The sequence below is a fragment of the Cololabis saira genome, chromosome 19 (genome assembly GCF_033807715.1).
Source record: "Cololabis saira isolate AMF1-May2022 chromosome 19, fColSai1.1, whole genome shotgun sequence".
Taxonomy (NCBI): Eukaryota; Metazoa; Chordata; class Actinopteri; order Beloniformes; family Belonidae; genus Cololabis; species Cololabis saira.
Genome location: NC_084605.1, coordinates 28,322,118 through 28,349,201, shown reverse-complemented (window position 1 = coordinate 28,349,201; position 27,084 = coordinate 28,322,118). Strand labels below are relative to the sequence as shown.

Below are 27,084 nucleotides of genomic sequence, written 5' to 3'. Positions count from 1 at the left end.
ATGAAATAAATAAATGAATTTAGGTAGTACGCTCATTTTGATTGTACTGACTCTTCCAATTAATGACAATGGTAAATCCATCCACCTCTGGAGTTCTGATTTAGTATGATTTAACAGCTTTACATAATTTTCTAAATACAGTTTATTAGGGGAGTCACATATATTGTGTGTTTTGTACTCTTGACAGAAGCTTAAACCTCGTAACTTCCCAGAAAAGTCATCCGGCCATCGAGGGCGTGTCCATGTGAACATTTCTCTGATCTTGAGATTCCCTCCCAACGACAAGAAAGCCAAACAAAAACCAGGGCAGAGCTGATGAGGAGTGATGGGTGGTGTTTGCTGACAAGTAGGAGCACATTACACTTACTGCTACCATTATTTATGTTTTTGATGAATACTGCCTCTCTTTGGTTTGTATTTGATACGATAAACCTCTTGTGAGCAGACAAACACACCAGGCTGGTGCTTATGCAACACGCTCGCACAGACAGAACCAGACATCCTCTGGCGGGTCATTAGCCCATCACAGGATGACAGGAGGTCATTTAGATCATTTCACTGTGCAGAAGATGAAAGTGCAACAAAACACATTTTAGTCTTTCAAAAGAATTATCAGCAGGTGCTTTTTTTAAAGAATAAAAACACCTACCTTTTCACCTTTCAAAGCAGCATAAAAGGACCTCACTTGAAAGTCTCTAATAAAATAGAGTTTCACAAAACAGCAAAGTGAAAAACACTTTCCAGCACACAAAGAGATTTTCTGGGAAAAACAGGTGATGGATCTACCATATTTCATCCGTCTAGACAAGATAAAAACAGGTTGTAGCAGAAGACGGATTGAACCTCTTAAAACTGAACCCACCACTATAACGGCGCCCAGATCCAGAGAAACAGTTTTAGATTGAATTCACTTCCATGGTAACTTATTAAAGTTGGCTTCAAGTCATTAAAAAGGAAAAATACCTGTGACTGTGAGAACGCCGGTCTGATTGTAAGACATAGAGAACATGATCTAATCCGAATCTCTTGAAAGGAAAAATGTCTCATGGATCAAAAGTGTTCTGATCTTTTGTATTTGATTTTTTGTACTCTTTCACAGCTCTGACCGTCTTCATTTAATTAACTGCAGAGAGAAGACCCCTGGACTTTTCTTGTGTAACCCCAGTGCTCCGGGAACGTTTGAACATTTCCAAACATTCAACTCTCCACAAGGTGGCCTGAAATGACTTTGGTGAGCGTTCCTTTCACTCTAGCGCCACCAAGACGTCAATGTTTTCTTACTGACTTTGGAAATCCTCTGACTTTTCCCCCTGTTTTTCTTTCCTCGCTGAAGTGTCTCAACGACTGCTGGGAATATTTTTGTTAAATCTGGATCGCAGTTTGCAAAAGATGAAAGGTCAAAAACTGAGTTTGTCAGATTCTTTGGTTTATATGATTAAATACCAGCTAAAGCTGGAGTTCTGCAGCGTTAATGGTACCATGTATGTATATTATCTATTAATGAATTCATTATTTTGTGTGGGTAAATTATCAGTGGAATTAAATGCAGTTAAATGCTCTAAACAAATATAAATTATTTCTCCATCCTTGGTTGGAGAGAAAACTGTTTTGAAGAGGCTGCAGTGCCTCCCTGTGACCACTGGGGGGCATCACGACTACAAGGACCGTGTTTATGTGTCCATTTATAAAACTCTCTCACCAGCAGCTTGATGGGGAACTGATGCAATGTTGATGGTCAGAAGGTCGACTTTTTATTTCAAAAGATAAAACCCATTATAGTTTATTGTAAGAGCTTGAAATGATGCTGTTGTACTGTGTGGGAGCATTCAATATCTGTTGTGAAGAGGCATCTGAAAATGTTTTCACAGAAAATTCATGTCACCTAACTCTTTACCTGCGTCCAGAATCACCCTATAACTATAACTAACTATATATATTGCTTCAGGCCAATGGGTTGCATCCTGAACAGATGTCCGCAGCCATTATTGCAACGTCATCATCGCTTTATCTTTTAACTTCATCAGAAGGTGTCAAACGATATAATTGCATGTGAGCGGCGTGCTTATGTCTTTTTATTCCGTTCATATTTGTTTGGCCTTGTTAAATGTGTGTTTGTTCCATTGTATCATCTCCAAGGAGAGACTGAAACATCAACAGTGTTTTTCCCTCAAAATCAAAGGCAAAAGTCCAAATCTGGTGCAAATTTCAGATAATGATGGACAATAATGGGGAACTGTATCAGCCCACGTTACTCAAATATGTCAGACACGCTGGCTTCTGTGTGAAAACTGAATGTAGAAAAAGTGACTCCCAAACATTATTAAAATCCCGCTTGAAAAATACCAAGGGGAGAATGAACAGAGATGACAAAACCGCCCGATCTCGGCTCGGCCTGCACATTTCTCAAATATTTTCCGAGCTGAGTCGATTACCACATCTACTTTCTCCTCTCCCAGAACAGATTCTGCTCCCAAGTACGTCCCTCTGTGGGAAATTAGCAACAGCCAAATGAAGGCCAAGAGTGACTTCTTAACATGCCGCCACAACAAATGTTAAGAGGTTACATTTAAACTTCTAGCATGTGATTAATCAGTAAATAAAATAAATAGGGGTTATGTTGTATGGAAACCTACAGGATTCACAACTGAATGATTCAGGAATACATCATGGATCTGGATTTGAGGATTTTCTGCTAATCAACGGATCCACTCAAGCTTTGTTAGGTTGCGTGGGGTTTGATTAGATTTATGTAAAAGCTCTAAACGGTCCTGAAGTGTTGTTGGCAGGATGGTAGAGGTGTCTGTGCAGTTGAATGGTGAACATTTGTCCCAGTCTGACGCTGTGAAGAAAGTCCTCATTAAGGAGTCTTTTTTTCACTCAGTTTTCCAAATAATGCCGACAACTGAACCCCCCCCCCCCCCCCCCCCCATCATAACTTCCCAATTATGACACTACTGGTCTAGTAACGAGTCACAACGCTGAGAATTGGGGTAAAACAGGGGTTTTTTTTGGATCCTGCAGATGATGGTTGTCCTTCGAAGGCCCTCCCACCTTCACACAGGATCTCTGACATTGGCAGCATCTTGATCATATCCCCAGAGTGCTTTTCACCTAGTTCTGTTTGTCTGCCTCTGGCACGATTCCTGGCCGTCCCAAAGTTTAGGCACAATAGTCTTTTTTTCTAAACATCCTTTCACATAATTTAAATCAGCATAACTATTTCTTTCAGCTCTGAAGCCAGACTCTTAAGCCAAGGACAGAGGGGCGTCACATCCAATAATCTATATCAATCAAGAGATACAGTACTCATCAGTGATAAGGAGGTTGACATTCTTCATTTTTATTTGGATTGAATATAATGTATTATTCTGAGGGAACTATTTCAATTCATCTTTTGAAAATAAGTCACATTTTCTCCAGTTTTGTTATAAATGGGCTAATTGTAGACCAAAGAGAATAAAAAAACTGATGGTAAACAGTTTTACAATAGAGTTCAAGATGCGTCTGAGTACTTTCTCTTATGAACCACAAATATATTTTGTAACAATAAAACTCTCAGACGAAGTCAATTTCAAATGGCTCCCTTTTGTTTATGTTAATTTATTATTGTGATAAGAGCCAAGAAAGAAGAACAAATGTGTGACAAATCTACTTCTGTCCTTTTTCTTAATAATGTATAAGATAATGAAATCCACTGTTGATGTGGATACGCTGCGGACAGACCACGTACACGTACGTGCTGCTCCTCATACCAAACACTCACAGGGACGTTTCATTTAGCAGACATAAGTTTCACTCTTTAAGCCCACAGCTGCTATTTAACTCCAAATTAAAGTGCTTTTCTGAGGTGATATTGGATCGTAATTGATGAATGTTTGCACAAATTAATGTTGACACGTGTAATGACACCCCTTCTAGCACTGATTTCAAACCTTACTCATAAAATCAGACCTTCAATCTACGTTAAACATTCAGGGAACTCTTTAAACAAATTCTGGCGTTTATTCTGAGGATCATGGATTTTAAGTTTGAAAAAAGTTTCCCAGTCCTTCTGCGAAATGACAACAAGCGGGCAGCGGGTACTCTTTCAAACTTGTGGTTTTCTTTATTTGATAATACTGAATATTTTGTCCTTCGCTTGGACTTACACGAAGCATCAAACACATGCACAGTCCTCTATTCACACAACACGGTTTCTCCCCGCCGCTCTCTCGCTCTCACGTTGCTCCAGCGCAAGAGGACCCTCTGAAGAAGACAGCTCAAAACATTGTGGACAAAGACAGCAAAAAACACACACAAAAAAAAATAGACAGGTATAATAATAACACTGAAAAAATACAAAGTAAAAGGAAACTGGGAAGAGTTTAGTTTTAAATTATGCCTCTAATACTCCATCATACATATATTTTTTTTAGTTAATGTAGCTTGAGGTGTATAAAACAGCACTGTAAACTTTGATTGAGTAACTTGCTTTCTAGGACAGCGATAAAGCTTTCATTTAATAGCTTGAAAGACGGGTCAAAGCTAACATTAAGCGTGTCAAGACTGTTTTACTCATGAAGTGAACCACCATGAAACCGCTGTTTGCATTTACACTCAACAGATAATACAAAGACGATGAAATATCATCCCACAAGCTCTTCTTGTTTCTCTCTCTCACACATAAAATCTGCAAAAAGATCCCTTGTATTCAAACCTCTCACACACCCACTGTTTGTTCTGTCTTTCACTGCAAGTATCATCTTTATTTGTTAATCATGAATGTAGCAAGAGTCGGCTTGTATTTGTGAGTATGGATCACCAAAGCACTCAAAGTAGAAATGAACTCTGCACCTGAGGTGGATCTGTCGGTCTGGGCGAATGATAACGATCACATCAGAGTGTTCAGACGCTTGTCTTTACTGGAACTCATCCTCAAAAAGTGCAAATCTAGTTCTAACGCAGTAAATAATCATTATCAAGTAACAACAAAAGTATATGCATAGGTACTGTACAGCTACATAACATGGAGCGGGAGGGAGGATTTGAAAAAAAAAGAAAAAAAAGAAGATATTTCGGATTGGGCAGTGACAGGAAGTCGTTTTTACCTCATGAGCAGGTTTTAATTTCGAGCGCTCGTATTCATGCAGCATAGACTGGTCCAGTGAGGCCCGTGACCGCCACAGGCTTCTGTCAACGATCGCTACAAGAAAAGATTTTCAGTGAATGAAACCAAAAATATCATAACCTTTGATAAGGAAGCATGTTGTAGGCGTCTACGACACCGGTGGCTAAAGCACAGAAATGAAGGAAATGTAACTATGTGTTGTGAGAGACAATCATAAAAATCTTTTTTTTTCGAAAAAGGCAACTTGGAAATTGACTTTGGAAAAACATGGATAATGAGGTAATAAAAGTAGAAACATGATGGATTACAAATGATCTTCTGAAGATCGGGGATTGACAGGGAGCGGAGCTGCTAAAGAGCTTTGTGGGGCAGGAAGTGCTCCGTCTCGCCGAAAATTTATATCCCCCTGACGCCAGCCTCAGGAGGAATTACATCATCACTTGACCAGTCTATGTCTCATGATGCTTTTTTTTTTTTCTTTTCTTTTTTCTTACAGAGACGCTGTGTCTGAGAACAACCTCCGAGTGTCCTCTGAGTCATTCCATCTTAAGAAACGTCGAGGTCGAGCGCTGCCTCCCGGGGGGGAGGCGAAAGGTTGTTTTCAGACAAGCAGCTAATTTTAGTCACATTAGGTTTACCTCTTTTTAAATATCTAAAAAAAACAAAACAAACAAAAAAAAAACGCTTTGCCTGATGTGTTTCTTTTTCTCAAAATTTCATTAACTCATTAACATTTTTCTGTGCAGTGGGCAGTCACATGTGCCTAAGGGTCCTCGGCGTCCAAAAATTCTTTCTTGGGAGGTGCGACGCCGCGGTACCAGGAGCAGGAGCCGTCTGCCCTCTTGACGCAGGCGTAGTGGTTGGCCTGGCGTCCGTGCACCTGCTTCTCGATCATCAGGTCCGTCCACAGACACTCCTCAGGAGCTGAGATCTCGCAGGGCAGAGAGGGACAGCGCACGATCTGCAGAGACGCACAAAACAACATCTCTGTGCTGTGTACACTCTATATATAAGATGTATATTAGGGCTGCACGATTCTGGACAAAATGAGAATCACAATTTTTTTGCTTAGAATTGAGATCACGATTCTCTCACGATTTTTTTCCAATATAAAATTTATTGCACTTATTACTTTAACTTTGCAACAGCTGAACAAAAATATAATAACAAATAAACATCTCTTGTCTTCTTTACACAAACCTTTGAATAATTTAAACAATAATAACAATTTTGAACAATATTTGTTCCTCCCTGAGTTGAACACCCTTTCAGAAAGGGGACTTGTAACAGATCCTGTAGTTCTGAGGCAACAAATTATTCCTCTGGCTGGGATGAACCCCCCATTGCCTTTTGCTGCCATTAAGAAGCTGCCGATACAAAAGGTAAACGTTACAAAAAATATGATGGTGCCTGATAAAAGACTGGCATCAACTTTGTAACAGCTGACATTGAACATAAAAACAATAAACATCAAAAAAAAAAAAAAAAAAAAAAAAAAAAAATTTAAATCGTCGTCATTTGGAAATGAGATTGCGTTCAAGCATGAATCGAGATCGCGATTTTTTAACGATTAATCGTGCAGCCCTAATGTATATACACACACGTTTAGGCCAGGTATGACTTTAGATGGCAACACTTTTGCAACAGAAAAAGATGCAGCATGTATTTCGTTGTATTATGTATTAAGTTGCTTCTAAAAGGCCTATTGAAAGATCTTCATCTTCAAACTGAAAATAATTGATTTGCGAATGAAGAAGGTGGTTTTTTGTGAAGCGTGAACATTTTATGTTTTAGTTAATTATATTAAAAGTAGAAGAATAAATACATCTAAAAATCTTACAAGGAAAACAATTGCAACAGCCAGAGTCTGACTTCTTCACAGGTCCATGCCACTAAGCTGTTTGGCGTGGTGATATTACTCAAACCCTCGCCGGTCCGGATACAGACAGTGGGAGAAATACTGCTTCTGCATTTTTCCTCTGCTTCTTGGCCAACTGACCGATTCTGCTTACGCCATTTGAGATTACAAAACCTCATGATGTTGACAGCGTAAACCATTCCAAGAAACAGTATTTCCTCATTCAGAAATGAGTCTCAGGCTTGAAAAAAATCAATGTGTTCAGTCCATTTTAGAGTTACATGTCTGTGTTGCACAATCTGAGTTAAGACTGCTTCTGATGTTTTGTTTTTGTAGCTGTAAGATAGAGGTGACGGGAAAGGAGTAAAATACCAATCAGAAATAAGCTGCTGCTGCTGCTATACCAGCTGGTTTGTTTAGCTTCGTATAAACACTAGGAAACAGAAAAAGCACCGATGGAGTCAGATGGTGCTGAGCTCCAGTTGCTATGACCATGAATGAGAACTGAAATGAACTGAAATAAAACAAAAAAAACAAACAAACTGAAGTTCCAAGGTTGGCCATTTGGGGCCGATTATAATAGGTGTGTTTCCACTAGCGAGAGTTCAGGGTAAACCTGCCAGACAGGAACCTCTAACAGGGCCGACCATCCCCTTGGCCCCTTCAGCCCCTTCAGCCGGCATGTCTCCTTGACACTGTAGCGCACCAACGACCTGGAGGTGGAGACAATGTGCCTCTACAGACCTGAACCGACTCGTCGCTCCATCTATGGATCTTTCTCGTAATCTCCAACTTCATCAAATGTACTGGTAGCACAATGTCTCTGATGCAAATGCTTAAATGAGTAATGTTAGCGTGAGAGTGCTGAATGTAATTTAGAAATCCCGATTGGCAGAAACCCCCACGGCAGGAGGTCCCTGTTGGCCAACCTGAGGACCCCTCCTACTACAGGGGGGCTTTTTGCCCCGTAAAGTTCCTGAAGGCCAGCTCAAAAACCTGGACATTACCCTTGGCCAATCCCTTTAGACCATGCAGTGTGCAGCCTGGTACAACCACTACTTTGTTGTCCACAACTCATTTCCTCTTCTTTATAAACAGATATTTAAGTCAAAAAGTAGTGATGCACCGAAATGAAAATTTGTGGCCGAAACCGAAAATAATAATAAACACTTGGCCAAATACCGAACAATACCAAACATGGTTCTTCAGCAGTTTTTCATTTATTTTGCCAATTTTTTCACCATTGCATAAATCAAATACATTTGATTTAGTTATGCTTTTCAAAGAAAAAAATCTTTTACAAAATTACAAGGTAGAAAATATTTATTGAACATAAATAAAATTAAACTTTTTTAATTTACCAGCATTATGTTGTTTTGGTTCCACCTCCTGGTGAATGTTAGGTAAAATTCTTATGGGGTTAGTTTTTGGTTGGCCAACGATTTATGTAGTGCGCAACGTTACGGGACGGAGCGGCCAGTCTATTTCCTTATTTTACAACGCCGTTATTAATTGTTCGGTTTTTTTCCCACTTATTCCACCGAACACCGAAAGTGTTTCTTTGCCATTTTCGGCCGAACAATTTCGGTTACCGAACAATCGGTGCATCACTAATAAAAAGTGATGAAAGCTGCCTATTAAGTTCCAGTGACTGATATGTGCCCTTGGTGCTAAAACCAGATAGGTATCTTATGTCTTGCATGAGAAACCGCACAGCAGCCGCTAAATCCCAATTTAAAGTGTTTGTGAAATTAGTTCACAAATTGACGGTGACGTCACGGCGGCTGCATTCATATTTCTGTACAATCTGCTGCCTCACTTACTGTATGTGAAATTTGACAACATCCGTCTACTTACACCTCAAACAGCGCCGTGCTGCGTTTTGCCTAATTTGAATAAATTGACCCCGATCTCAAATGATCCATCCTCGCTCCCAGCTCTGATACTTGTTGTGGTATGCGTCTTGTCCTGTTTGGTCTTGTTATGTCTGGATTTGTTCCGCAGCTTTTCTCTCATTTTATTTTTTGTACTCTGGGAGATAAACCAAACAGATGGCCCTTCCGCTGCCTCACCTTGCAGTCACAGCCCATCTGGTAGCGCTGGCTGAGGCTCTTCTTCTGGGTGGCACTCAAGGAGTCCCAGGGCAGGATGTAATCACACAGGGTCACATGCATGCTCCCGGCTGCGTCGGCCTTGCCTGGGAAGGAACAAGCAGCGACACACACAATTTTAAAATGACACATGGGACAGGCTACTGAGTCAAAACAAGACCGATGGAAAACAACAAGCCCCGGATGGATCAGCAGCATAAAGTTTCCAAAGAACAAACAAGAAAAGCTGATAAAATCTGTTTGGTTTCAGGCCGATACCTGCAGACATCAACACAAACCAGCCGTCTTTTTGAAAAGCATGAGTCTGTGTAGCACAAGTGAGCGGCACGAGTCAAAACAAGGCGATATTTTAAGCTGAGTTTACACATCTGCTCCTCACCACCGTCTGCAAGTCTTTACTGTACATCCTTGCAGACGCGACTGTCTCACATTTCACTGTAACTCCTCCGATGGTTGACCCTTCAACCTAAAGAGAAGACGAATCATTTCAAAAGCTGCACTGCTCAGCAGAAAGATTACTTTATTTCCCATTGCTCAAGTCTGCAAGAGGAAACGCTGGTTTCAGCAGTTCCTCCTCTTACAACTCTATGTAATTAGGGGCGAGTTTCTGCGGGTTCATCTCCGTCAGGGATGGAGAAACCAGAGGATGGATGACATCATGATACTCTGAGTCTCCTGTACTCGCTGTGCTGTCTCATTCTGTTACTGGCTGCATGTACAGCCTTAATTCACTCACGTAACATGCAAATATTAAAACAACTTTTTAACACTTGGGTAAAACGATGTTCAGTTGGTCAACCATGTCATTCCTACAGTTCCTGGGAATATTTATCCTCCCCGTGTCTAAATATGAACATATCCATCCAAGTGTTGGATAAGGATAAAAGTGGGTAGGCTCCGGTTTAGGCCAAGTGGTACCGAGCCATGTTAAAGCATGACTGACCTCGTGAGTCACCGTCTGGTCCTGGATCGCTTAAGTCCAACTTCAGTCTGACTTGAGCAAGATTGCTGTTTGTAGACACATCATCATTGAATTAAACTGAATTAATTCTCTGCTGCCATGTTAAGTACTTAGAAAAGTACTAAATAAATATAGTTTATTATTATAGCATTATTACAAGAATCAGAATCAGCACAATAAAAAAAAAAAAGCACAATTCTACTGACTTTGTGGCTTTTTTAAAGCTTTTCCAGTCAGACTATGTGGCGTACGTGCCCCTCCGGCACATACATGTTCTCTTCTTCCGGCTCTCGGTGAAGGCGGGCGCTTTTTCTGCTCCCGCTCCCTCCCTATCTGCCCCCCTGCTGCTTTTAGTCTTGTCTTTAGAGCCTCTCTTTTTCACATCCTCCAAAACTCTCTACAATCATGGAATTGGTTAACTGGTCTCTCAGCACAATTGACCAAATTTTCTCGACGAGAAGTCAGGGAACAAGGGAGCCTCCCTGCCCCGACGGGACGTTTGCTGCTGGATACACGATGGACCCCTGGAAGACGTGGAGGATCATGTGTCTGTCCGTTCTGTTGGTCGAGGATGTTGAAGATGCCTTCATAATTGGATTAATGATAACAGGATTTCTGCTTTTTGGAGCTGGCGGTTTCCTGGCATATCGACTAATTCGTAAGTTGTCGACAGCCGTTCTGGCCCTCTCAGAGCTGCCGGACGTGGCTAGAGGGATAAGCTGTGCGACCAACACTCAGACTCTAACGCTGGGGGAGCTAAATCGCAGGCTAGCTGCGGTTTTTGAACTCATTGGTAAGATGGAAAAGACCTTGGAGAAGTTGGAAGCTGGGCTTGGCGGGAATTGACCACACATTCGTCGGTTTGGAGTCGCCATTGATGAACCAGAGACTTAAGGCAGATGGAAGATTACTGGAAGCTGCCTGTCCTAAATACAATTGTTGATTCTACAATCTGACCTTGACAGAGCGGCTTGGCAGGCCGCTCCAGTCACAATCTCCCTGGAGGAATGAAAAACAAGATGCTCTGCCCCCACTAGCCTCCCCTTCCCAGGACATCTGTGGACCTGGATCAGAACTGTACCGGGCCGCCTGATAACATCAAGGACATTGGCTGAGCAGCAGCTCTGGGGCAAAGTTCACAGACCTACCGCTCACACACACACTTGCTGATAACCACACCTCCCTCATTTCAACGCCTTCCCTGGCTCCAGCCCCCCTCTTATCAGCGCCCCCAACACGGTCTCCAGGTTGGAGCGCCACGAAGGCCGCGGCGCTCACTTGGATGCACCGTGCCGGGATCCCCCCAGTAATCCTCCCCCCCGTACCCACATGCAAGTCTTCGTGATGATGTTATGTTGCTTTGTGTGCTGAGGTGTTTTTTGCACCTTGACACTGCGTATTTATACACAGTGTGAAGATGCCTTTTTTTCCTCCTCTATCCCAGTGTCATCCTTGGGAAAACAGGCGCATTATAAACATCTATGTCGCCGACGGTGTATCCGAAGTCACATTCCCTGTTTGATGTATTCAAACCCTGTCATTAAAGTCTGATTCTGATGTGCAACCGAACCATGCCCAAGCACACCTCTCAAACTGTTGGAGACCAGGAATCACACCACGCGTGAGGAACCAGACGTTAGGGCGCAGTACAGAGGATCATCTAGAGTGCACCCTCAAGGAATTATTTTACTTTGCATCTCTGCAAAGGTGCGTGGGCTTGTCCGGGCCTGCGTCATGCAAATCTAATTATCTAAGTCTTAATGTGCGACTCTGGACTACCTGTTTAAAGAAAGGTTTTGTGATGCAATCTAAGCTTCTTTTTTTTATGCAATCTAAGCTTTTTTTTTTGTTATGCAATCTAAGCTTTTTCTTTTTTTCAGTTTGCAGGAAGTAAAAGATACAGAGAAGTTCATCACCAAATCATGGCAAATATCATCTCAAGGCATGTCAAGAGTACAAGAGTACACTTAGTCTCATGTCAAATTAGTCCAATTTATAGAAAGTCCATAAACTAATAATAATACAAGTTACCTAGCTAAGGGAACCAACCGCCTGCAACAATACCCCATCCTGAGCAAGCACGAGGTGACTGTAGAAAGAAAAAAATCCCCTTCAACAGGAACAAATCTCTGACAGAACCAGACTCAGGAAGGGCGGCCGCATTCCTGGACCAGCTGAGTGAAGATGGGTAAAGGCGGATGATTTAGGCAGGCCGTTATGATTGAAATCTGCAATTTTCTATGCTATGATTGGACCGCTACACGTCAGCAAGCGTCAACATGTGGATCAGGGGTCACATAATTCCTGCATAAGTCTTTAGGAAAGAGGACAAGTCAATTTACAAAGAGGAGAAAGTTTGAGAAAGTTCTCTAAAATGCAACAAAACTATGAATTTAATTTGTTAATATATGTGATATAAAGTATAAAGGGAATATTTTTTAGCAGTTTTGGTTATTAATGTCATTTATTTTTGGAAATGTTCCATATCAGCTTTAAGGTCGATCACTCTGAGACCTTTGCCATGTACAGGCACATGTCGGTCCAAATCCTCTTATTTTTCTCTTCCACCAATGCTTTAGTCAACATTTCAGCTGCTAAATCCCAAATTCACCAGCTTCTCTGCAGAGGAAGGTCTTAGGAGCAGAGCAAGTGGGTTTTTGGAGGTTTTTTGATAAAAGCAGCGTCCTACTCAGTAAACACAGCACACTTGCAGCCGGTCAGCTGCACAATGGGCTGCTGAGTTAGCGGCTCTGTAGCTCAAACGACTGCTCCAGTTTACAGTTTTCTGTTATTTGAGCACTTATGATAATATGAAAATGTTTACAGCTGCTTTCAGATCACAAATCTTGAGGGGACACGCTGTCTTGTGGACGTGGATCAGTCCTGCAGGTATGAAATGTCTCAGTTTTAGCACGACAGACAAGGTCCCTCCCAGTCTCCACAGGGTTTAGTCAGCAGCCTATCATTACTCATAATAACATAAACAGTCACCACTCCAACATGCCCGCCAGTATTTATCTGCTCTCATGTTTGCCAGCCCGCCTGAGAACACCTGCATGTCCATATCTTATTATCTGTTTGCAAATTCCTCCCTCTTTCCTATCTGTCTGCCAACATTTATAGTACTTCACATCTTGTTCTTGTGGCCGGTCTGAGTTAGCACCACGGAGATGAAAGATATCTCACTTGTTTAAAACAGTACCGGTGACTTAAAGGAAAAACAAATGTTTTGTTTTTAACGTCGATCCTGAAATTGTTTAACAAAAATCAGCACAAACCTGAGATCAGGTACTCTTTCTTGCCGGTGGTATCCAGGGTAACGCCACAGACAGCAGACACGGGAGCAGTGAAGACCGACTCGATGTCCTGGTTAGGTCCCTTGAACATCTGGAAGATCGTGGTGTGTGTGTGTGTGTGTGTGTGTGTGTGTGTGTGTGTGTGTGTGTGTGTGTGTGTGTGTGTGTGTGTGTGTGTGTGTGTGTGTGTGTGTGTGAGGGGGAATCAGAGGTTATAATGAGACACTCCGCGTCTGCAGCATCCAAACTTCTTCAGTAACCCACTCCTGGGTCGGGAGGACTTTCTTACCTTGATTTGTTTGATGTCATATTGGACCCTCTTGATGGGGTTCCCATAAATATCGTTCCCAGAATCCACCTCGCCTTCTCCCACCACTTTGGCGCGAATCACTGGAGGAAAACCCAAAGACACGGCGTCAGATTCAGGGCTGAAACTAACACAGTTTTTTACAATTTATTGACCATCCCCCCTTGTGTTGGATAAGAGGCAACGAAATGAATCTGTGTCACATTTTCTCAACCACCTGTCACAAACCTAGAAACACTCTTGATGTTTAAGAAGGATGAAACAGCAGTTTGAGGTATTTTTGCTTTTTGGTTGACTGTTAAATCTGTTTATTGTTGCAGCCTTCCTCCCGGGACCACACAAACGCCAGAAACAAAAGATGGAGATGATGGAAGAAGTAAAAAAACTTTTACAAAAGCTTCATTTCATTGAGCAAGTCTGCATGATTCGATATTGACCCACAGCAGAAATGCCAAATCCCATCACACTTTCACAGCTTGCTCACAAAACAGAAGACTAAAGTCTTCAGAAGACCCGCCCCCTCATCCTCCCCCCCTTTTGATAACATAAACCTGAGTAAAGTGTTCTCTTGTTGGTTGGACTGGATGCCCGGGAGGCCGGCGAAGGAGTCCCAAAGAAGTTCCCACTCAACTTATTGAGCAATGACAAGGAAAAATAACATGTTTGGGATAGTTTCAAACTGAACACAACCAGCTGGTACAAAACACGCTGACAAAGAGATCTGTTGTCTCTTTTTATAGTCGTGTAGGCGAGAGTCGGCTAGAGAATCTAAGAGAAAAAAGAAAAGAGGGAATTATTCTGAAAGAGATGGTGTCAACACCCAGCATCCACCATGATCTAGAGTTTTAAGACCACCCTGATACAACTTGTAGAAATCTACCCGTCTTGGTTCAAAAACTTTATTTTAGGAAACAATAATGCAGACCCCTGCATTTGTAGTGCCAAAACCCCACCATAAAACATCCCATACTCTTCTAAACTTATGCATTCATGTTCTACTGCCTATCTGGTACCAGGTTGTGGGCGCAACAATCTGAGGAGGGATGCTCACACATCCCTCTCCCTGCCACCACTTCCAGCTCTACTAAGAGTCACAGAGGCTTTACTGAGCGAATCGAAATAAATAATCTCTCTGGCAAGTCCTGGGTCTGCCCCGAGGCCTCCGTTTGGCTGGAACATCCTCCCTCTCACCTCCCCTGGAAGGCGTCCGGCAGACATCCTGACCAGAAATCCAAACCACCACAGCTGGTTCCTTTGGATGTGAAGAAGAAGTGACTCTCCTCTGACCCATTACACATGACAGAGCTCCTCGCCCAATCACCTGAAGCTAGCCCGGCCACCCTTTGAACGAAGCTCAAACTGACAGCTTGTATTCTCATGACCACAGGTGAGGGCTGGAACGTGGATGGACTCGGAAAATTGAGAGCTTTGTTTGCCTTTTGGCTCAGCTCTCCATTCACCGTGACGGACCGGTACTACATTTGCCCGTCAATCTCACCCTGCATTCAACTCTCACGAGCGAGCGAGACGCTGAGAGATTTGAACTCCTCTATTTCAGACAGCAACTCATTCCCAGTCTGACGTGGGGCAATTCACGACCCTTTTCCAACTAAGGACAATACCCTCAGAGATGGAGGTGTTTATTCTCATCCTGGCTGCTTCACACTCAACTGGAAACCGCCCCACCGACTGCTGGAGGTCTACGCACAAAGACGCCAACAGAACCACATCATCGGCAAAGAGATGCAAGCCCCAGCCGACCAAACTGGAAGCCCTCCAAACCTCTGATTCTCATTTCACAGCATCACAGGCTAATAACAGCCCAGACAACCTCCCAGCAGCCTGAGGTGAAGAATACAACAGTAGTCAAGTCAGTGAAACTCCAACTTGAGGTTTGCACGAGGCCAGGGCTACATGAGATCCAGACTTATGAACGGACTTGGCCTGCAGTACAAACATCCAAAACAAAACCAGGAAACCATCATGAGAACAAGAATTAAGGATTATGAATATAAATCGAAAGCTGATATACAGAGACAGACTAGGAGGGACGCTCGCTTCCCACGATGTGTGTGTGTGCATCTTCATGGATTGACTTAATTCAGGCTTGAGCTACGCACAGGCCATTTATTCGGAATGGAAAAAATGAGCAAGAGAGAGGAAAAACATGCATAAAATAACCAGAAACAGAGAAGAGACGCACATAAAGCACATTGAGACGGCAACTAGCGCTCTTACACCCTTGGGTTCAGTTTATGGCTTGGAGCAGTCGCAAATATGGAGGTTCACTGCTCCCAGAGTTAATAACGTCTCTGGTTCTATCCTGCTCCTTCCTCTTCTAATTTATCATGCTGATAAAAGAGGAATGCGATTCTGGAAACACGTTTTTAATAAGCGACTCCTGATTACTCAATGAGTCCATAAAACCTTAAGAATGTTAAAACAAACCAACAAACAAAGAACCTTTACAACGGGACACAATTTCTGGACACTCAGAGCAAATGAAATGTGTTTGAATGCATCATATCATCACTTCAAATAGCAAGTGACAGCCGATATAATCTACACTTTAAAATGAATTATACTTTTGTTAAAATTGTAGTTGCTATATTTAAGCCTAAAGTTTATTGCTAAGTTTTGATGCCAAGAGAGTGTCTTAATCTTGTATGACGTTAGCTGATTAAGGGAACTTTCTGGATTTAAAACCATCCAAAGTCTATTATTAGGAGGTAAGAAGTGTTAACATTCGTTATGGACCAAGAGGACGTGTATTTAAGCAAACATATGGCACTATGACGATTAACGTTAGCACAGAGGGCAGTTGAGCTACATCAAAGTACACTAAACTGCTATTTCAAGCTCCTCACACGACTCAAAAATGCAATTTGACTTAAGGAATATAGTCTAGAAAAGGTCTCTACAGGTGATGCAAGGTGATTTAAACTTTGTGAGTGTACAGAAAGTGTATTAAAAGGACTGCTCGAACAAGAATCTCCTTCCAGATGTTGCAATCTCGTTATAAGTCAGCACAAGTTAACTTCTGAAACTGCAAAAGGACTTCACGGCCTCTGCCCATTGAGCAGGTGCCCATTGAGCAGCTTAATAAATACTGATACATTAAATTATAACCCATTAGGTTTTAATGTTGAACTGAATAAAAGTTTGGACTGCAGCTGCAGATCTTTTATCCTCTCAGACTTGTTTTGACACAACTGCCAACAACTTTATTGTACCTCTTTGCTCACCTGGGCTACTGGTTTTAGGCAAAAAAAGCTGCAACAGACTCTTTACTGTGAGCTATGTAGTTAGCGGTTTAATGCAGACCAAAACAAAGTCAAACAGAAGCCAATGTGGGATTCGGTAGCCTGTTGTTCATGTCAGTGTTTTGGTTTGAGACATCTTTAACGCTCTTCGTGCCGTTTTATTTGAACGGCTGCTCTGTGGTGCTGCTCTTTGTGTTTGAGCTTAGTTCAGGCAAAGATGAACAGAAACGTTGAACTAATTGATAAAGAGCTTGCATCATGACGATTTGTTGGCACGTAGCTGCTCAGGATGTGACATGAGTTCAATGACTGTGAACTCAATCTGACCCGTACAGTACGCCATAGATCTGACAGCAATCAGCCAGTTAACCGTCATGTCAATAACTTTCATTCGCTAGCAAATCTGTGCTTTTATAATCAACTTTAAAAAGTGCATGAATAAAAACAGGCAAGTCAAGCATTCACGTAGCGTGGGCTCACTGTTCAGGCTTCATTTACTTGCTGTCGTCACAAGTATTCCTTCTCATGCAAAGGTGAGTACAAGAGGATTCAAATCTTACAGAAGCTGTGTGAAGAAGTGAGTTGGTATGTGCATAAACAAACAAAGCTGCAACTCACTTGTTTCTACGAGGATCAGCTGTCCCTCCACCATTAACCTGGGTCATTTGGAGTAACTACAAACACTTTGTTTTCATGCCACATCTGGGAACAAATGCGCAAACTATGTGAGTGTGTGTGCACTTTTAATGATGAAGCTACTCAAAGGCAGAAATATGCAAACACATTGTTCTCGCCAGATTTATTATACTACGTATGGTTCTCTTTTATAAATCTCTATCATCATGGAAATGTACGCACATGCCTGAACTCCTATTTTCAGACACGAAAAATACACATGAAAATAAAGCATTGTAATTTGACCTGTTGCGAAACTGAGACGCCAGTGAAATAGGAAAAAGAAAAATCAGTTTCATCTCAGGTCTTTATTAACCAACATTAAATGCACTGAACTACTGAGTGGAAGAAAAAAAAAGGGAAAAAGAGGAAGAGACTAGAAACCTGGCCTTTATCCACAGCTGATGAGCACACAGCTGGTACATTTCATACATTACACAACCAAAAAGAAACAATCGCTAAACCTTTGTTTTCCCCGTTAAGTGATTATGAAGACCCATCACTGTGGACGTTTTAGTGTCAGCTTGTCGTAGATGATGCTATAAATGTCTCGTTTAAACAGTTCAGAGGGGGATGTTCCTTTTATAATTGCAACAGACCAGAGAGAGCAGACGGCTTGTGTCGTCTGCTACATCGGCTCTAACACTAACCCCTGTACAAATGCATAAATGTATCAGCGAGACAAAGTGCAGGACAAAGACAATGTTTTATATTTACTCTCTGAATACTGGACCTTCCAAGTGATCCCCTTTCATTGTGGTTTTTACTCCTTTTTTCCCATTTAACCAGGTAGAAAAACAAAAAAAGTATTAGCTATACTTGAGAACTAAACCTTAGAGCCGCTCTATGTAATACTTCTGACCACATGGGGGAGTATAGATCTGCTCCGTTGACAAGAGAGCCACTAACAATAGAGTTGTCCGGCCTTGTAGTACCCTTTTGTTCCACTAAAGGTGTACTTTGCTTAGTTGTCCACCAGTGGTTGACACAAGAGCTTGTGAAATGCTGCCCCCATGTGGTCAGAAATGTTACTGCTACATAGAGTGGCTTTAAAGCTACAAAAGAGGATTTCTGCCATTTTAAGGAACGCCATTTAGTTGCTTTTCTGACATACAAACTTTTCTTCAGTCTCTTGCTTGGTCACGCTCTCATTTTCTCTTCCGTCATTCATTTCTCGAGTATCATGATGTCCTCTGTACCTCTCTAAGCTAGCTCGACTTTTGCTGATGTGTGGCCTGAAGCGTTACGCAGTTGTCACACGAAACGACCAGAACGGAAGAAGAAAGCTCCTTTTTTCTCACCCAAAGTAACTTAACAGGGATGGGAGACCACAACAGCTAAACAATAATTCCTAAAAGCAATAAAATATTCCTTCAAATGAAGTTGAGATTTATATTTCAGCATAAAAAAAAAACTATGGCTTTAAAAGGATGAAATCAGATGGCTTGTGTATTTTTAATCTAGATAAAAAGGTGAGGCGTTTAATTTAAGGTTATTAAAAACATAAAGATATATAATGTTGATTAAAAGAACCCATGGAGGAATAAATAGGTTTTCTTATCAGCTTAGAGCAAAATAGTACCGTTAAGCAGTTCAACTGCACTCGGATGCTTATGCAAATGTGCAGCAGCAGCCAGAGTACATTCATAAACACACGCAGCAGTATACCTGGCTGGCGCTCTCTCATGCATTCCTCACGGTTTTTCCACTCTCATTTCCTGACTTCATTCTGGCCCACAAACTAATTAGCAAAGAATCAGCAGCAGGACACAGCACTGAGGGGAAATTACCCTGTTATTTACAATAGATGGCTACTATAGGACTTTATCTGTCTACCTCAGCGCTGAAGACGTGTCTACCTCTCCCTTTCCCCCTGCAATAAAGCCGGAGCTGATCCTCCTGTGCAGTCTAAACAGCATGTTGCGGAGGTGGTAGATTACACAGCGTGACGCTAAAACAGCATGACCACCGAGGGCCCGGAGGCGTCCGAGTTTTGCCGCAGGTCGGTCCTCTGCACGGTCTGATCAGCAGCAGTCAATCAGCAGCCTGGAGCCTCATCCATAAACCGCCATCTGACCCACATTTCAACTGCTCCTCGGCTCTCCCGACCAGGATGACGCTTAATGACTTATACATGTGTATCAGTTGCACTACGCAATGTTTTCCATGCAAACTCCACATGAATACACACACCACATCCTGAGTGCCCCCCGTTCATCCATAGCATGACTATCCAGTTCCCTTTTCATACTCCGGTGACCAGTAAACCATCCCTTACTTCACTGGTTGTGGTTTGGTCAGCTCCAGACATATGTGGGCCTTCTGTTTAACCTGTCATTTGAACGGAGACAAACCGCCCTCAAACACGATTCAGACGGCTTTCAGGACCTCTGGCAGCATCAGTAATGAAGCCTGAAGGCTCCGGTTTCTTCCCTGTGAGGTCTCAATGACAGTTAGTGGAGTAGCATGGCTGTCAGTGCGGGGGGAGGTTTAAGCACAGACTCCAACAAATATAACAAAATCAATACAGCAAAAATGATATTGATATTTACAAATCTTTTTTTTTTATTGCTTGAATTTGATTTTATTGCTGCTATAGGTAGTATTTATTAGATATGAATCATCTCCAGGGAGAAAACTTATTTATATGGTAACTAACTTATTCTTCTTTTAGTTCGTATTAGATTGAATCTTCCATTATTTAAAAATACATCTTTAAAAAAAGCGTTCCTAGAAGCATGAACAATAAAGAAAAACGTGAACCGTTTCTTTAGTTTGACATTTCTTTTAAGAACAACAAACAATACTTGCAGACTCATTTACTCGCCCCGTTATCAGTTGGTCATAAAGGGCATAATGGCCCTTTAAAATGGTATTTGATGTCCTGCAGGCCTGAAACAGCTCTCATATTGGTAGAAATTGTCCTTTTGTTGGGGTCACTTTGACATTAAAAGCAGTAATCTGGAATTTAAAAAAAAGGGAACATCCTTATCAATATCTGTTGATGCACACGCAGTAATCTTGCAAGGACAGAGTATTTTGTTAACGTTTATATGTAGAAATATGATCTTGTAGATGTGGCATTTTAGTTGAGCACATTATTAGATGTTTCCCCCCCCCTGCTCTTTGTTCTCCCATCACTTGTTTAAAGTGATGAGTGTTGTAAAGATAAAACGATATTTGTCCTTAAACTCTGCCAGCATGTCTTAGTGGCTCATAAATAGCATATAACAAACGCTCGAAACATCTGTTCATATACCGTGTTTTGAAAAAAAAAAACAATATATCGGCCGATATGTTGGAATATTCCAATTTTAACGTCACCTTTTAACCTGTCTTTATCTTAAATGTGTCATATCAGTCGGGGACTAGAGTTGATGAGTCCACTTCTGACATGATACCATCCTTTCACAAACAAATAATGACAAGCTCAAGCCCCCCCCCCCCCCCCCCCATTATCTGTACAACCTTAACCGCTGTTCAACATGTTCATGATGGATTTAACCATGGAACTGCAAAAACATCTTTTAATGGTCATTTTATTTCGTGTGACACATTAATTAGAGGTGGGATGACTCTCTGAGATGACTCAAGTGGTTAATATCAAATAAACCATCTTAACTTTTCAGTAACTGCTCACTGCAGTGACCTGGATGCCTGAAGGGGATAGAAAATCTTTCTTCTGTATTTCTGGTTTCACCAGGACTTCGATTCGGCATCAGCCAGAGGAAGTGGACGACTTCGCCAGGTTGCTCCTCTTGATTTTCCTGTCAAATCTTAAAATTTCTTCTTTTCTCTAAATAACAGTCAAAACTGTTGTCGTGTTTATGAAATGACAACGAGGAAAAAAGCAAACCTTCAGACACTAGAAGCTGAAATGGAGGCAGTTCAGCGTTTGTGGCAGGTGCTTGAACTGTCGCAACTATTGCAGTTCTTCTCCAAAAACTGTTTTTTTCCCCCACTTGTACTCTGAGAAATAATCTGAAAACCATTGACACATTACAACCTGGTGATTTACCATAGAAATAAACGCTGTGCAGCTGTTGCCTGGTTGTCATCAGTTGGTCCAACTTCAAGACCTGTTTTAAAGTTTTACTCTCAGTCTGGCTTCACTACGTTCACGACCAGGTTGTTCTGAACAGGTTGTTCATAGTTGGGGTTTAAGAGTTGTTTTTGGATTGAAAACAACCTGATGGGACCAGGATGAAAGCGATAAAACACAAAAACAGCGCCTGCAAAGATGCTACATTGTGGAGTAGTGAAGAGAAAAGCCAGCCGGCTGAAAACTTTAGAACTCAAAAGTCCCCGACTAAGATTCACACAAATGTTTATTTGTTGTAGGTTATAAAACACATTTTAAGATTCCTATTATGTACTGACTTATAAAAAAAGGTGTCCTGATTCTTTTTTTACTCAAACACTGATCAAAGAGCCCTTGAATCACGTAAATCGTTCTCATGTTTATGAGTTTTACCCTCATGAAAAGGAAATCGCTGCTCCAGTCAGTTAATCTGGAACAATCACATGTGATAGGATAAACTGATACTGATGTCATGCATCAGATTCACCCTGCACAGAGGGAAGGGTTCAACCAATGCAATCAACAACAAAAGAGGCTAATGGTTGCACGTCTTCATGCGTTGAAGGATGGTTGGCTGAAGGTTCGCTCCAGCCAGAAAGGGGCGGACGACAATTTCAATACGAAGTGGGCAAAGTGACAAAAACAAAAAGGCACAGATGAAAGAAAGTAAATAAATCCGACTATTACAGCACAGCAATCGTGAGTATTTTAACCTTTGTTTGATTCCACCACAAAAGCAGCACTTCATCCACTGCTTTCGTCATAAAGCTATAAATCAAACTAAGAGATGCATTTAGCCTCAGACAGGCCGACCATGTCCTGTAGCTGACATCTCACTGGCAAACTGCTCTTTCTTTTCACCAAAAGGCATCTGCTCTTTCCTGGATGACATAATTTGAAGCCCTTGTGGCCAATTACTCAAGTTAAAGGAGGATAGTGAGACATTTTGTGAAAAGTGAAGTCTCAATGCGGCAGGACAGATGTTGGAGAGCTACACGCCAGCTGAGAGGATCCCATTTACGCTCCGTGGGTTGAGCCGTGTGCAGTGGTATTTACTGGATCGTATGTGCACATACCTCCCGGAAAGAAACAAACAAACTGTGTTTGAGCAGCGCGCCTCGGACTGATTCTGTGACGAGCCAGTGCCCAAGGCAGAGGTTAGAGGGATACGTGCCTGGAGGACCAGAGTTTCAGGAGCAACTGGACACTCAGGGGATTGATCCTGGTCAGAGTCATTGGTGACGGAGGGATTTCCACCAACACCTGGCTGAAGTTTCAACAGGAGGTCTGGCTCCCTCCCTCTCCAGCCAGTGTCCTCACCGTGCCAGCAGACTGGCTGCATCTTGTCTGCACCATCAAAGCACAAGCAGTGATGTTTAATGACATTGTAAACTTGGTCTGCAGCTGAAAGTTCATCAAAATATTTAATTAATTAATGCATTGAGTATTTGTGATTGATCATCTGAGCAATGTGATTTGATTTGAAGCCTGATTTTACAAACATGGTAGCTGTTTTACTCATTTACCTGGACTTCAAGTACACGTCACCATGGCAACTTGACTCTGAAAAAAAAGGACCCGTTGTCCACCCGGCGCCCACGGCTGCTCCTCTGCTGACAGCAGGGTGACTCCGATCCTCCAGACCGCCAGCCAGTCTGAGGACAATCTGACTGGGCAGGGCAGGGGAAGTTCCCCTGAGGGCAGCAGATTTATTTGAAAAGAGGATGTTTGTGTCCGCACATGGTGTATAGCACGTGTTACTGTGGGGTGGATGCATGACGCTGCACAACTTTTTTTGGCTTGTGGTCTGACTTGGAGCATCACTTTGCGTGAAAAGTAGACGATCTCACACACACTCACACAGAACAGGACTCCCTTCCACCAAAACAACTTTTAATGGTCGGACCACAATCCCTCTTTGTTGTGGCCACATTTCAGCCGGCTCTTTTCTGACGTTTTGCTTTTGAAAAGCCCTGAAAACCTCATCCAAACTCATGTCTCCACACCTCTGCCTCCGCGGTGTATCATCCGTGCACTTCTCACGGCAGATTGGGATTATTTTGAGTTGCGGCTTGATCCTCTGATCCGCCCTGCAATCATGACCCGACCATGACACCGACTATTATTGCTGTTTAGTGGTCTCCAAAGCTATTAACGCACATCCCCCTTCTGTGAGAGCTGAACAGAACCATTTCTGAATCATACCTGCTTCAAAAACAAGACGAGCGCACCTATGCAACTCTGCTGTGAGACATCCTGTCCCTAACAGGCTCCCGCTCAGCCAAAGACTGACTCACACCTGTAAATAGAGCTGGTACCGATCAGAATTAAGCGCATGTTGGAAGATGTGCGAGTCAAAAGAGTTGAAACGTGGAAAATAAGTCAGAGCTGCAGTTGTCTGGTTTTATTCTCAAGGATACCATGCATATTTGTACTTGCACTGGCATTTTTATTGTCTTATTTTCCTTCTCCCCTCCCTTCCTGAAACACACCCGGACCAGCCAGCATGTATGAGTCTGCCATGCACAGAATAACTCCTTCAGCTGTCTATTTGGGCCCTGAAAGTGCATGTGCGGGTGTGTGTCCCTGCGCTGCAACTGGAGCGAAGTTGGGAAAGCCCCAGAAACAGAAACATTCCTGTAATTCCTTCCAGCACCACTTTGTGCAAGAAGAAACTGGACAGGAATGGAAATTTTATTTTCAAAAAAAGAAGAAAAAAAAAAAAAAGGAGGAAAGCTTGTGGTGTGACATATTCTGTGGTTTAAACAACCCCCCCTTCCCCATCTGTACACGCTCCATCATTTGTACTCCTCTTTGCTCTCCCTCCTTGTCCTTTCTCCTCTTTGGTGCCACGTTGCCCTGCAAAATCTGAGCTTCATCCCTGAGCTGCAGAAGGTAAAACTTCAGAGCTGAGACACGGTTTGCAACGATGGTCCCAGACCTCCCTCTACGTCCTAGTCCAACCCTCCTGACACAAGAGTACACACCAATGAGGGGCACAGATGCCCTGCTCCTGAACTACTGTCCATATGTATACTTTGGGATGCGTCCTTCAATATAAGCATGTATTTGTTTGTGTCCATGCCAACAATTTCTCCACACAACTCAATATTCTAAATTTCTCTGCTACCAAAAATATGCATTATTTTTCTTTATTTTGAAATCTAAGGTTGATAAAAGATAATGAAATGTGTCACTGTGATGTGGGAGCTTTTAGGATTGTGCAGCCTGGATGCAGCGCCAACTGTGTGAGCAATAATGGCCTTGGCTCTGGTGGAGCAACACCCCCCACCCCAGCCCCAGCCCCAGCCCCAGCCCCTCCACACAGCAGCCAGGCTTTCCAGCGGTTTCCAGTGGTTTCCAGTGGTTTCCAGCAGGCTCTGTCAGCCCTCCGACCCACTTCTGGCTCCGGTCAGCTGTGCATGAGTGGGGTAAACAACAGCAACACCAGCACCCCCAGCAGCTCCAGCGGACCCCGGTCCCCCACTCACCCACATCCGCGTTGCAGAACGCCTGCTGCGGGTGCACCGGTGCGCAGCTGCACGCCTCCAGCTGCTCCGCCCGCCACAGCACCAGCAGCGCCGCCGTACAAAGGACGCCGTTCACGGACAGCGGCATTGTGATGCTTTTCAGCCCCTGACTTGTTGGTGGTGTTGTTGTTGTGGTTGTTGTCGTCAGAGCTGCGCAGATGCGTCTCGGTGCGGCTCCAGCAGGGCGTCCTCCCTGCGTCTCTGCCCGACACACGCGTCAACAACAGCCGGGCTCCTCGCTGCTTCTGCCCCGGTGTGGAGCTGGAGGTTGGACGGAGGGGGAGATAGTCTCACGGAGGATTCCTGACCCGCTGGCGGTTAATGTCTGTCCGTCTAGACTGTTTTTATTTCAGGGGTCGGGAAGGTTTTATAAAGCGGGCTGCGCGGCTCCTCCCCCCCGGCGGTGACGGGGGGGCCGGCAGGGGGCGCTGCGGAGCCCCGAGGGCCCGGCGGGGGCCCGCTGCCCGGAGCCTGCTCATACCCGGTACCTGCAGAACCAGGGATGGAGCATCTCCAGCCGTGCTTGGAACGAAAAATTTGTATAAATTAGACTCTGTCCAGGTTTCAATATCTATTAAAGCAAAACACTAAAAGACAATAAAAAGTAATTTTCTTCTTTTAATTAAAAGAAAAAAAAACATTCCATCATATAAATACTCCTCTAAATATTCAAGTTTAGGGACATCAAGAACTGGATGTCCGGAAATTTCTTGCTTCTAAATTCAGATAAAACAGAGGTTATCATTCTTGGTCCAGAGCATCTTAGGAAGGGATTAGATGGTGTTGCGATGGCTTCCAGTGCAACTGTGAGAAAATCCTCTCGCAGAGTGATGCAGAAAAATTAGTTCATGCGTTTGTATCTTCTAGACTAGATTACTGTAATGTGTTATTAGCAGGATGTCCAAGTAATTTTCTGAATAGGCTCCAGCTGATCCAAAATGCAGCAGCTTGAGTACTGACAGGAATCAACAGAAGAGACCACGTCTCTCCTGTGTTAGCGTCGCTCCATTGGCTACCCGTAAAATTCAGAATCCAATTAAAAATTTTATTACTTGCGTATAAAGCCCAAAACGGCTTAGCTCCGCAGTATTTATAAGACCTGATAGTGCCTTATGTTCCTGGCAGAGCTCTCCGTTCTCAGAGTGCAGGTTTACTCGTAGTTCCTAGAGAATCTAAATGTAGATTTGGAGGGCGGGCGTTCTGCTATCAGGCACCATTACTATGGAACCAACTTCCAATCTGGGTTAAAGGAGACCTATTATGGCATTTAATGTATATTTTAAACAGGCCTTGAATGTCTTAAAAACAATCTAAAGCTTGTTTTTTCTACATAAATCATAAATCCAGCCAGTGGGCCCTGTCACTAGATTTACCGCTTCTAACCCCTTTTTCTGCGCCTCATTTTTAGGGAAGGGGGGGGTATGATAATGAGGCTCTGTGCTGATTGGCTCCCTGAATGACGTGTAGCAGGGGAGGAGGATAAACCTCGCTCCGCCAGAGCAGCCCGAGCCTGTAAATAAATACAACACTGAATTTTCACAAATGGCAACTTTATTGTTAAAAAAATAAAATATGAGTTGTATATAAATAACATTTATGCACTATTTCAGCCGGATCTGCCCGGCGGATGCTGAACGCTGGCCCCGGAGCCACGCCGGGCGCCCAGCATGGCTCCGGGGCGCATCGCCCGTTACCGGTGATCAAACCGACAGATTTGGCTGAAAATCTCGGAGGGTGAAGCTGATCCAGCCTGGGACGTACCCCAGAAATCCCTGCTCCCAAAGCGGCTGGGAACCTGGACAATTTAGTCGGACGGACCCGGTTTGGGAACCAGGAAGTAGGCTGGAGCAGCGCGCATCACCGCGACTTCAACCAGGGAATTTGACCGGTTCCCA

General features: G+C 43.0%; 1 protein-coding gene across 1 annotated transcript; it reads right to left on the bottom strand.

The window, feature by feature from the left end:
* Positions 1 to 5,065: 5,065 nt before the first annotated feature.
* Positions 5,066 to 25,573, bottom strand: timp2a (TIMP metallopeptidase inhibitor 2a). Its single transcript, XM_061708881.1, has 5 exons — positions 25,151 to 25,573; positions 13,623 to 13,723; positions 13,316 to 13,424; positions 9,038 to 9,162; positions 5,066 to 6,068 (listed from the first exon to the last, which is right to left on the bottom strand). The coding sequence occupies exons 1-5, from the start codon at positions 25,275 to 25,277 to the stop codon at positions 5,871 to 5,873; spliced, it is 660 nt and encodes a 219-aa protein (XP_061564865.1). The 5' UTR covers positions 25,278 to 25,573; the 3' UTR covers positions 5,066 to 5,870.
* Positions 25,574 to 27,084: the final 1,511 nt, after the last annotated feature.

Excerpts from the sequence above, each read along its gene's own strand:
- timp2a (XM_061708881.1), bottom strand. The coding sequence starts at position 25,277 with ATGCCGCTGTCCGTGAACGGCGTCCTTTGTACGGCGGCGCTGCTGGTG. Across the intron at positions 13,724-25,150 it reads GTTCTGCAACGCGGATGTGG|TGATTCGCGCCAAAGTGGTG; the intron begins GTGAGTGGGGGA and ends GTTTTCCTCCAG. Across the intron at positions 13,425-13,622 it reads ATGACATCAAACAAATCAAG|ATGTTCAAGGGACCTAACCA; the intron begins GTAAGAAAGTCC and ends ACGATCTTCCAG.